This window comes from Daphnia magna, linkage group LG8 (genome assembly GCF_020631705.1).
Source record: "Daphnia magna isolate NIES linkage group LG8, ASM2063170v1.1, whole genome shotgun sequence".
NCBI lineage: Eukaryota > Metazoa > Arthropoda > Branchiopoda > Diplostraca > Daphniidae > Daphnia > Daphnia magna.
Window position 1 is genome coordinate 4406776 of NC_059189.1, and position 12636 is coordinate 4419411.

At 42.5% G+C, this 12636-nt stretch overlaps 1 protein-coding gene across 5 annotated transcripts in view; it reads right to left on the minus strand.

Moving 5' to 3' along the window:
• Positions 1–12636, minus strand: part of LOC116929047 — a 28287-nt gene that overhangs the window by 2833 nt on the left and 12818 nt on the right. For 4 of the 5 annotated variants that reach the window (XM_045178377.1, XM_045178379.1, XM_045178378.1 and 1 more), the window contains exons 6-9: positions 11097–11471; positions 9750–10240; positions 3185–3414; positions 3011–3087 (exon numbers count right to left, since the gene is read on the minus strand). In XM_045178377.1, coding sequence (XP_045034312.1) covers positions 3011–3087; positions 3185–3414; positions 9750–10240; positions 11097–11471 — 1173 coding nt within the window. Of the gene's footprint in view, positions 1–2088; positions 2202–3010; positions 3088–3184; positions 3415–9749; positions 10241–11096; positions 11472–12636 lie in introns of those variants that run through there. The other variant, XM_045178376.1, reaches the window with a different exon arrangement.

Consider the following 12636-nt stretch of genomic DNA (forward strand, 5'->3'; position numbering starts at 1 on the left):
TTATTCGTGTATGTTTTCCCCGTCTTTCAGCAGACCGTAAAAAAAAAAGAGAGGAATATAGGGAAGATAAGAATCTATCCCTCCTTTTCTTGTTCAACTTCTTCTTTTCTCTTTGGCGTGTCCCGCGTGAAAAACATTCACCGAGGAGCCCAAAGTAATGATTATCTTGTCGCACCACTTCAGACGGACTGGCGTATCGAAATCGGCACAAAAGGGGGGTGGGGGGCTGGTGGTGGTAGTAGAAAGAGAAAGAAGTGGACATGCAGCCGACAGGTAGACGCAGGCCAAGTAGAAAGTGTTTGTTTTCGATGGCGCATCGAGGCGCCAGTTTCAAATATTTAAGAAAAAAAAAAATCAGTGGACCAGCTGGTTGGTAACGTTTGCTCGGTCGATTTGTTAAGAGTTTCTTACGCCAGATAAATAAATACATCTCGTATATAGCATCGCACACATTCAATCGTGTGTGATGTACAACGGCGAGCGGGAACTGTGAAAAGTGAACAGGATTCTTGAAATGAATCCCGTTTCTTTGACGACGCGAATCTATTTGTCTAGTGGGACGTGTACAAAAGACCTGACAACCTGCCGCACGACAAGCCAAGGGGGGGGGAGGAGGGAGAGAAAAGAACGCCGTCAAGTGGTGCGAGGGGGATAAAGAAAAATTGTGTTGTAATAAATAAATCCCGCAAACTCACGTTCGGCTGTTTGTCACGATGCGCATTGAAACAGGTGGCTTTTTCTCGCGGTCGCGCTAGTTGTTGCCTCTCGTTTTCCGCTGGATTGATAAAAACGAATCGCATTATCGGACGCCGGATGAGGAAAACTGGCCAATCCGCACAGACAATTTTTTTTTTTTTTTTTGCCTTCGTTTTTCTTCTTTTATGTAAATTTTTGTTTTTTTTTAACAAATCTTAAAAGGAAAGGAAGAAAAAAAAAATATGAATGAATGGCTACACAGAGAGAATTATGCAACAAAATGCGTACATGATAATAAATGCGCGTGTACCTGTAGAGGGAAAGGGCCATCCAGACAAAGTTGACGTTGATCGTTTTGAATCCGGCGACAGACAGGTGAACAAGGATCTTGTTCTCTCTACTAAACCAAAAAGTCTTTCGTTCCCATTCTTTATTTTTTTTTTTTAAATGCTGACTTTGATCCGGGATGAGAATAAACCATCAACATCTTTTCTTTTATATTCTTTTCCGTTACTCTACAACTTAAGAATTGAAAAAAAAAAAAACTCTTCCCAGGATATCGTTTTGTACGCACTCCTCTCATTTTCTATCATCGCACTATGCAAAAAGGTGAAATGTATAAAAAACACAATCAGCAAAACAAAACGTCTTTTTTCATTCAAAAAAAGAATTCTTGTCCACCGTTTTCCATCTCGTTCGTTCGTTTGGCTTAGAAAAACGAAGACGAATGGCAAACGGCGGCGACAGAGTGGGAAAAAAAGCGTCGCGACGTCACTACGTTCCCGCTATCGTCCAATGGCATCACGGGCAAAGCGCAAAAACAATAAAAGCGGCAGCTCGCGCCTGTCGTTTTTGTTGTGTGCGTCTTGCGTGCCACTCAGCGTCGTAAATCACTTGACCGCACATTTCCCCTCTCCCGAAAGGGAGGCCAACTTGTTTGTCACGCAAAAATGGAACAATCACGCGCCATTCAACATCACAAACGGTTCGTTTTGTACTTCAAAAAATGTTTATTTCGTTTCGCGCGTAGGGAGAGGTGACAAAAAAAAAACAAGGACAAACTTGGGGACAAAACAAAAACAAGTGTGGGTTATGTATATAAATTGATGGGTTTTTATTTCGTTTCCCCTTGCCGTGAAATAAATGTGTCAAGGAACAACCACCCCCCCCCCCAACAAAAAAATTTGTTATTTTTTTTTACAAGAGTCAGATTTGCTTCTTATCAAGTCAAATGAAAAAATAGGAAAATGTGTGAGAAAACCAAACACGGAACTTGAAAAACGAAGATACAAACCAAACGCAAAAAAACAAACAAAAACGGCGGTTTTCTGTTGATGTTTTTGTTCTATCTTTGGAAAGAAAATGGAAATTTTCTTTTTTCTTTTTTTTTTAATCTTTTCGTTTTCCCTTTTTCTTTTTTTTTTTTTTTTATCGGCGGGCGGGGAATGTGGTCGTTATTGCATCCGTGTCCAGCGCGGCGGAAGGCACCAGCATTTCGCGAGAACCTTTTTTTTTCCCCCCGGTTAACGATCAGAAAAATAGAAGAAAAAACAAAAACAAAAAATGCCAAATTATTATAACGGAACGAAATGATTTGTTGATTGTAGACACAATTTGCTATAGCAATATTAATAATGCGCGTCAAATTTTCCCTATTTCATGTTTTCTTCATTAAAGTCGGTGTAATTATTCACACACACAACACACAAACATTTTCTTTGTTTTCGTTGGCGTTCGGACACTAATCCCAATAAAGAAAATCCATCACGAAACGCTTTAATTATTTTTTTAATTATGCCAACGGTCCCTCGCGGACTGGATTCGAGACCCGGAATTATTTGTTTACACATCCCGTGTCGAATTGTTTGGCGCTCTGTCATTCATTCACCCACCCCCCCAAAGGAAGAAAAGAAACCATTTGCATCGACATATATACAAAACATAACCCCCGATGAAGAACGGACTTTACTCTTTCCACCCTTATGGAGACGCATGTGCGGCTACGAGGGGGCCTCCTTTCACGCGCCAATGATTACAGGGCAACGTGCGCATACGGCGGGTAAGAGGGGGGGGGGGGATTCATTTCGACCATCAAAAAGAAAAACATGATAGAAAGAGAAAGCTGGATGTTTGGAAGAAATGTTTAGGCTTGGCAACAAGGAGAAGCAGCTCAACGTTCTCGCACTCAATTCATTACGACAGGTGCGTGAACAGACACAGTAGTAGGTAGTTGTTGCTCCTCCTACACGCCTCCCCTTCGCATTGCATACTGAATTACGCGAGGCCAGCCCAAGAGCAAGAAAAAGGGACTTACCATCAACTGCATCCGCTTCTTGGTCGTTATCCTCTTCACGAGTCGTCCCGACATTCGAATCGGCAGCTGCTTCGTCACTGCAATTTTGTCAATTGAATTTTTTTTTTTTATTATTAAATTGAAATGAACAACATTCATTCATAAATTCTTATAATTTTTGTTGTTGTGGTTCACCTTTCGATGAATGAAATGTGGCAAGACGCATCGATTGATGGACTGGCCGCTGACTGGTTCACAAGGTGATGGCTGGTGGTGGTGGCGGCACCGTTGGCTTCGTCCAAAATGAGAATGGAATCGTAAGACGGCGGTGCTACCGGCCAGGTACAATAGACGCTCGAAATGGTAGCGGCGGCGGCGCTGCTGGTGCCCGAACGAACAGCTTCTTCGTACGAAGGTAACGTTGCCTATTTTAAATATTAAAAAAAAACAAAAAGAAAACGAAAGAAAATAAATGAAAACATTTCACTAGTGGTCAGACGTCTCTCTAGTGAAAAATAATCGAATTTCAACGTTTGAAAAACTGGATCATTGTTTTATTGATGGCCGAGGAACGCGCACGTGCGTCCGCTGACATTGCGGATAAACTGGAATAAAGGGGATTTCGTCCCTACATCATTTTTCAAACGATTTAACACTCACTACCAGTTCAAGAAACAAATGAAAAGAAAACAAAAAATGAGGCAGGAAAAATCAATCTCGGCACACGCAACGACTGACTAATAAAACAAGAGAAAATACTTTAAAAGAAAGTATCTTTTTTTTTCTCTTTATGTTTTTGAAATTTGAATTCCCAATTAGTTTGACCGCATCGCGTTTCGAAATTCCACAAAAAAATAAAAAACGAGCGAAAATCGTCGTGTGCTGAAACATGAATTTCTTTAGTTGCTGGAACTCCTCCTTGTCGGCAGTCAAATATATATATCACCTGTTTTGGGCGTTTCCTAGACGTTATACAAGAAATCAACAAAAAGCTTTTCATCTTCTTCTTGTGCTCGGTCCTAGTGTGAAAATCGTTTTCTTTTCTTCTTCCCCCCCTCTCTCTACATGGATAGAGGACGTCGGCCAATTAAACTCGGCTCCTATAACGAATGTCGTCGTCACTAGCAAAAGCCTCTCAACAATTTTGACTCTCGCCTATAAATAAGAAAGAAAAACAAAAAAAAACAAAATCCAACCAAAAATGTTCATCGCCACCTCGTCGAGTCGACATCGTAATCAGTGCGCCCGATCGGGGCCAGGTGTGTAAAGCTGGCGCGTGCTTGAACAAGAGAGGCAAGCCAACATGACACACAGACGAAAAGGTGTTCGATCCATCACGATTTTAATTGACTAGCAGGGGTCACTTGGAGCTGACACTTGCGCGCTGCCGTTGCGCAGTCGTATGCGCATCACGTTATCTCACATCCCCATCTTTTTTTTGTGTTTTGTTTTCAGAGTTTTTATTTGGTGAAAAATAAAAAGGAAAAGAAGCCAACCGAATGGCCGAGGCAAACGTGTCTCGAGACCAGCAAAACAGCGGCCATCTCTACCCAACAGACTGGCAGCCGGGGCAATGAAAAGTGTATCGGAGCCAACAATCTCTCTGCGCGAAAAATATAAAATGTTTGTTTGTTTGTTTGTTTGCATGTTTTATAGGAAACATTTCTAAATATATCATCGATATAAAACACAGCCGTTTAAACGCGAGAAAGCTCGAAGCCGCTGAATGGCGCAGTTAAGACGGGCCGAGTTTTTCCCCAAACAAAAAGAATGCGGTTCACGCTGCCACAGCACGCAGATAAGCATCCGAGAAATATACAAGTGCGCAGACAGGTTTTGTTTTTTGTTTGTTTTTTCTTTCCCCCTACTTTGATTTTCTTTGAACGGGGCGACAACGGCGCGCGTGGCACCAGAAGCGATGAAAAAGACACGAGACGACTCGTACATTTCTAGATTACATCACATGGAGGGGGAGGGGAGCGAGCGGTTGATTATAAAGTCGGCGCCTTCTTCACAACCTGATGACACGGACTTTTTCAATTCCCCCCTCTAAAAAAAATATAAAAAAAAAACATAAGAGACACACAGACGCCATGAAATAAAATATTTGAAAAGCAAAATAAGAAGCGGGAGTGGATGATCGATGCCAATCAATTCACGCCAACTGTGAATTAACGAGCGGGAACGAACGGACATGCACTTTCAAGTCCGTGTTTGTATATTATAATAGTTTACGGACGACTTGCTATGTAAAACTGAAAACGGGGTGAAGGCAAACAGCGATTCAACGTCACTACGGGCTAACAAGTTTTTATTTTTGGCCAGCATCTTATTTTATTTTATTTTTTTTTTCGGTTCGTGTTTGCCAATCCCGGAGATAGACATCGCACAAATAATAAACCAAAAAAAAAAAAGAAGACGCTTTTCATTTTTTAAAACACGGCAAGGAAAAAGAAAAGGACTCGGTCACGCAACGGACGAAAGCGAACGACCGAAAGAAAAATAAAAAATTCCGGGAGTCAACTGTAACAGCTCCCCCCTCCCCAAAAGAGAACTATCTTTCGAAACAGAATACAAAAATAAATCAAACCATAAAATGTAAAAGAAAAAAAAAAATATGGGGAACTGCAAACTAGTCATTTTGTTTTTTTATTTAGAAGGGGAAACGAAAAAAAAAAAGAATATCGTCTAATAAAAATGGAACAAGAGGTGAGGGAAAAATAAAAAGAGAAACGGTGTGTGTGTGTGTGTAGCTGCTGGACAGATAATATAGCGCCAGACACAAGAAAAAAAACAAAAAAAACATATCAGGCCAAGTCTTTTTCTTCTTGTGTTGTTTAACTATCGTGAGCTGAATGCCTAATCAGCTGGGAAGAGAGGTTAGCATCACCAGGTCATTATCATATTCCACTCCAACCATAGACTTTTATTTAATTTTAATTTTTTTGTTTTTGAAGGAACAAAACATCTAAGCACTATGTAGAATACTATTTGAAATGCAACAACAAAATCCTGTTGACTTTTCAAAGTTCTTTTTCTAAATCATTCAACTCGTTGACTTCTGTAATTAAAACAGGATCGATCTGCCTATTACCGACATGATATTCATCGACAACAAATACAAAGAGCCAGTCACGTTGGACGATGCAAAAATCACGAACTGTCAATCGAAACATAAATCGAATGGAAAATGTGGCATCGTCCCATATTTTCAAACGAAAGTTGAGCAAACACGAGACCATCTCTCGAGGTGGTCCATTCAGATTCGTAAAGCAAACGTGCATCTATTTCGCTTTCACGCTGACTGTGTTTTCTTTCGTTGTCGTTATTTGCGCGTGTGCCAGCTCATCGGCAGCCCCTTCCAAATGACTCACCATCCCCGTTGGGTTAACCTACACAATAGAAAGGTGGGGATTTCTCTCTGCTAAAAGCTCTTTTTAAAAAAAAAGAACAGACGGGCCAATCAAACGGAGCGAATCTTCTCGTTCTCAACACAATGGACCCGGTGAATAATTTATATTTCTATATATATATATAAATCGAACTGGGGGTCTACATATCACGCCGGAGATGACGTAAAGGCTTGTCTACTTTCCTAACAAAATAAATATGATCAAGTATTTATCCATTTTTTGTTTTGTTTTGTTTCCCTTTATAACAGCCTTATTCATTTATTTATGTATTTATTTATTTATTCTTTTTTTTTTTTGCTTTCATATCATCCCCTCGTTTTTTTTTTCAAAAGAACAAACAAGAGGGTCGCTTCGATGACGACCTTCTTGGACGGACAAATTTTATTTTATTTTCATTTTAAGTACGAAAGAGCCTCAGATATACAACGATATCGCCCTATGCATAAACAATAAATCAAAGCCGGACGAGTGGGAATTCGTTTTTTTTTTTCCTGCTGCTTTTCATTTCGTTTTCAAAAATATAAAAAAAAAGGCCCACTACGATAGACACGTAAGAACATGTGAAAGAAGCTCCTTCTTTCCTGTACGTTCCCTCCCAAAGATAAATACGCAGCTTATCTCTTTTCTTCTTTGAAACTGATATTCGAGAAGAGCCGAGAAAAGTGCCCACAAGACGCACAAGTCACAGAACAACAACAACAACAAAAAATGCCAAAAGATATTTAAAATCTTCTTTCGTGGCGCGTTTAGAACTTTCTAGGGGATGAGCGACAATTGACTGGCCCGATCAACAAGTGTGTGAAAATAAAGAAGAAGAAAGAGGGGCATTTCACGTGTCACCTGGCCACCCAACCTTCCCAGGAGAAATCAAGTGGATGTATCGAGAAAGAGGATGATGTCATTCAATTGCGAGGAAGAGAGAGAAAACAGCGTAAAGTTAAGACCCTTTTTTTCTTCTTTTCTTTGGTGCTTGAATGCAAAAGGTGGAGTCCCCCTATTGCCCCCCCCCCCTCTTAACCGTGTCGCCTTTATTTTCTTCTTCTTCTTCTTTTGATGCAACACATTTTCGAGGGAGGCGTAGACGCACGCACACGGCAACAGCGCGGCGGCGGTTTCCCGACATTTTCAAATCGATTACGTCAATCGTAGTGCCTTCCAAGGCCGGGCCCGTAACAAGTCGACGTGTCGAGAAGGGAGTTGCTCAACTTTGTCAGAAGTTCACGAGTCAAAGAAGAAGGAAAACAACATTATAACCCCTTTCTTTCTTTCTTTTTAAATAGAAAAAAAAAAAAAGGATCGCCCATTATAATACCTACACACTCACCAGTGTGTGTGTGTGAAAGAGGGAAAGAACAAGAGTTTAAGGAGGAAACGCCCCATACTCTCTTTCTTTTTCTCTCCTTGTGCGCGCGTTTACGCGTTGTGAATTTTGTTTTTTTAAAACAAATTTTAAAAAAAATCAAATCTGTGAACACGCCGACCGAGAGTCCAGTCCGGCAATTCTTGTTAATCACGACCAATCAGAACGACCACGATTGGCTCCTCTTCATCATTGGCGACCTGATGCCAAACTGCATTTTCTTTTTAAAAAAAAAAAAATTAGTTTCTGTTGTCGTCTTCTCCAGATTTTGTAAAAGGGTTTGACAAATGATGGCGCAAGTCAAGCGTTAAAACAAGAAACAAAATTTTTGTTTGAAACGAGTTTAGAAAAAAAAAGAAATGGGACTTTTGAAGCGATGCCTTTTGTCTAATCTCTCGATAGCATCTCAAACGTATTTAACATAACCTGATTAAAAGGTGGAAATGCTCAATAAATTTCCAAGCGAGGGAGCAAACGTCAAGCTGTGTAATGAATCATCAACTTGCTGTGTGTCTCATCCGTGGTCGCCATTATTCTTCTCTTTTTCGCTTGTGCTCTCTTCTTTTTGTCTTTCGTTCGTCTGTCTGGATTTTTCTCTTTTTGGCCGTCTATTGCGTCGAACATGTCGTTCATTTTTTTTATGCTCGTCTTCCCCCCCTTGCCCTGAAGAACCGAAAGAAAAAACAGATAACGAGACGGCAAGCTGTCGAGCGGCGGCCGGCGCCGGCCAGTTGTGTGTAAAACAGCCAAACAAAATCGAAAGATCGTGCTTCCAATACGAAACCAGATTTTTTTTTACAACAACAACAACAAATAAAAAAGAAATAATAGAAATAAACAAAATCCTTTCTTTTCTTTCTTTCAAATGAAAAGCTAAAAAAAAATTTCAGAAAGAAAAGACGAACAGTTTGAGATGAGCCGAGGGTTCAGCGAGTACCTGAGATGAATAACAAATGCTATTCCATCAGTCAGTTGGTGGAGTTCCTCCTTTGGCCTCTTTGCCCTTTTCTCTGTGATGGTCCCTTTTTTTTTTTTTTAACCTCCCCCATTTTCTTCTGCTCTCCTCCATCACAACGAAACTCTTTTCGGGATTAGATGTTGCGTGCGTACGTGTGTGTCTCCCTTTAATACCGTCGCCCAAGAGATTCTTTTGAATGACGCAAGTTCGCGTAGCGCCCAAGTCCCTCAGCCTTCCACTGGTGAAAAGCCGAGGACGATGAGAGGTCGTAGTGGCCTACGAATGTGTCCTCCGAGATGGCTTTTAAAAACAGGGGGGAGAAAAACGGAAACGCGTACACACAAAACAAAATGATATAAAACGTAAGAGGACCAAAAGAAATCGGCTTAAGTTTTTTTTTTTCTTAAATAATAATAAAAAAAAAATAAAGAACGGCGGTAAGAAAGAAAGAAAGAAAAAAATCGACGGAGACGAAAGAACGAAAGAGTCACGGGCCGGCGACTATACGAGTCCAGTCATTAATCAAAGCCACCATTCCCTGCCCTCTCGTCGGAGAGCGGGCGAGGCAAATCAGACGCCAAGGTTTTTTTTTTTTTTTTTTTTATTATTTTTTAAAAGATATTTCTTCTTGACCGTCATCATCACTACCACCACCATCTTCTTCTATTCATTCGTTTCTCTCTCTTCTTTTTTTTTTTTTTCTTTTCTCTTTCTTGTTGTATCAACGAACTCGTTTGATTCATTGATGGAAACCTCCCATCGTTAGTCATCCGCGCTGGATGAGAATGGAGAAAAAGAACTAAACAAATGTCTGCCTTCTTTCGATCTCTCTCTTTCGAGTAGGCGCGGGAAGTTGATTTCTTGCCTGGTCCGACGCCCATCACGTCATGTGTGTGGGCGGTGTGTTTTGTTTCTTTCCCCCCTTTTGTCAAGTGTGAATTATCCGAGTCAGCATTTCCCATCACACAAAACCCCCACAAAAAAAACAAAAAAACAAAAAACAGGCAGAATTCAAAAATTCCCACGTACCTGACTGCTCGTGTTGCTATCGTTCATGTAGGCAATCAAGGCCACTCGATCTTGATCCGACGGCTGGCCGAGGTCCAGCAATTGCCGATCATAGGCGGGCAGGGAATCGTCATCGTCGTCGTGGACGCCATGAGCTGCTCCTTCGTTTTGATTGGGGCTGATCCACGTCCAGAGAGAATGTTGCTGTCTGCGGCCACCAGGCGGCGCTGGCGTAGCCGGCGTCGTCGACGGGTGACAAACGGGGCCGGAGAAGGAAAGCGTCTCCTCTTCCTGACGGCCGTGATGACCACCGGTAGGTGACGATCGGAGGCAGGTGATTTTCCAGCGGGACGCCATCCAAATGAGGCAGAGAACAAACGTGACGCCACAGGCCGTCGTGAACGAGACGAGTAGCGGTCCAGGGCTTTGTTCTTCGCCGTCCACTTTGTCCTCCCCTTCTGCGTCTCTTCCTTGGCCGGCATTAATCTCCTTCATCTCCAATCCGTTGCCACCTATGCCATCCACCCGCCAAATGAGAAACAAACAAGTAGTAAAGACGAATTCAAGGCGTGAATTACAATTACTACCTCCCAGCTGGGCTGTAGTATCGCATTATCATAGGCAGACGCAATTTTTGTTGTTGTTGTTGTTGATGTATTCAACACATCAAAGGTGGTCAAGGCAGGGGAGAAAGTATGCACGCAAAATTGCAACAAAAAATCGTAGCTAAGAAGGAAGCCAAGAAAAATGCGAACCGGGCGGACGTTTGGCTGATGGCGCCACACTGTCGCCCAGCAGTCACGCACGTCGACTGGCACCGCCCTTTTTCTATCCTTTCCCTTTTTTTTTTTCTTTATTTTGCGAGGGACCATCGAACAAGTCACGGCCGGAAAAGAAAAAGGAAAAAGCCAAAAATGTATGGACGAGATTCGTCAATTCATTTTCGAAATGCCAGTTACTTTCTATTTTGACTGGGACAAGAGGTGCGCTACCAGCTTGTTGCTGGACCACATATTTATCGGATTGCCGTTGATGTGCAGCGGAGAGTCCCGTTTCTCTTTTGTTTTCTAAATTGTTTGGCCTTCGCTAACCTCCTAACTCATCAACAGCAATTTCAAAAAGGCACACAAAACAGCGACTCCACCCGTTTCAACGGGCCCCAGACAAACAACGACCCCTCCTATTCTTCCTCGGAAAACCAAAACAAAACAAAAACAAAAAAAGGGCGGAGACCCCACCGATGAATTAGCGACGTCACTTGACCTCCGCCCCACATTCTTCAATCGCACCTTCCACCTGCGCGTCGTACGCCAAGGAAAGCATTCGCTGTTCCTCCCTCGTATACAACAGACATCAACCTAACCTTACCGTAATTGTGATGATGCACTCCGTTGGAAGGAGAGGCCGGACCAAAGGGAAGACAACGCGGCGCGTTGTGCGTCGGCTGCCACCAACCGCCGGGCGAGCACGAAATGAGTGAAGAGCCGCCGCTTAGGAACCCGTGCTGGCACGAGTACAAGGCGCTACTGTAGACGGGCACGACCAGCATCGGGGAGGCGGTGGAAGGGGCAAGAGGCGAGCCGGAAGGAGCCGATCCGTTCTGTTGCATCGTGTTCCAGTGCTGCGTTCGCGGCGAAAACGGCGACGACGAGAAACTCCTGCGCATCGGCAGGATCTGATAGCGACCGTTGGCGATTTCCGGCGGGAGCGGACAGCCGCGCGCTTCCTGTTTGAACGACGGGGCTGTTTGAAAAGAGAAAGCAAACACATTGCAATTAGGAAACGATGAAGGATCGCGACGTGCACGTCAATCGGGGCTGTCACTGTCGCAATGTCTGAACGCAGACGAAAACCACACGACATTCGAAATGCACGCCAGCGCTCGAGAACCGAGGAATGCAGTTGGCCGCATTCCCCGCACATCTATAACGAGCTGTGTCAAAATGACACGCAGATCGAGCAAACGATTTAAACCAAACAACAACGAAGAATCACGCGTCAATAAAGATGCGAATGGGACGATAGCGAAACAAAAAAAAACAAAGCTCTTGTCTCTTTACGAAAATCACGCAACGGACCACACGCAAAGATGGCAGACAATTTTGTGATGGTCGGCGAGCATCTTGTGTTTGGTAGAAATCAAATAAAAAAAGAGAGAGAAGACGGCTGCAACAAGTGAAATCCGCTCAGTCACTTGATAAGCAGCAAGGAGAGAAGAAACGCCAATGGCGCGACAACAACAAACAATAAAGAGAGGAAAAAACACGGGACGGGGGTGGGTGAATCTCCATCATCATCGTAATAATAGTACAATAAAAATGATTCCCCAGCAGAAAATAAAAAAAATTTTTCCTTTTTTTTTCTTTTCTTTCAGCTTTGAAAACGAACACGAAAACGGGAAAAAGAAAAATATCAATAAAGATTACCACACGTAGATGCGCACCCTGGCAGTGCGGCAGAAGCGGGAGAAACATCGTGTGTGTTTTCCACGGTAAATCATAACGCAAGAAAAGAGGAGCGCGTGAGCGCCCCAGCGCATTCCGCGTGACATTTACGTCTTCCCCCTGTCGTCTGAGATTTCCTCTCCCCCCTCTTACCGAAAGGGGGAAAAAAAAATAATGTTTCTTTCTTTTCAATTTCTTTCATCTTTTAAAGTCACTGTCGTCATCTTTTTTATTAGATTCTCTTTTCCTATACTTAATTTTTATTTTATTTTTTTCCCCCACCATTTTTTTCTTTCTTTTACGATCAAGGAAAAAAAAATGGACGAAGAAGAAACACGAAATTTAAAAAAAAAAGAGTTTTTTTCTTTTGAACGCTCGACAAAACCACCCTTTTCGTTCGGGACACGGCAGCGCCTCTGGTGTCCAATTTTGAAAACTCGTCTTGATTCTCGCAATTAAAAGAA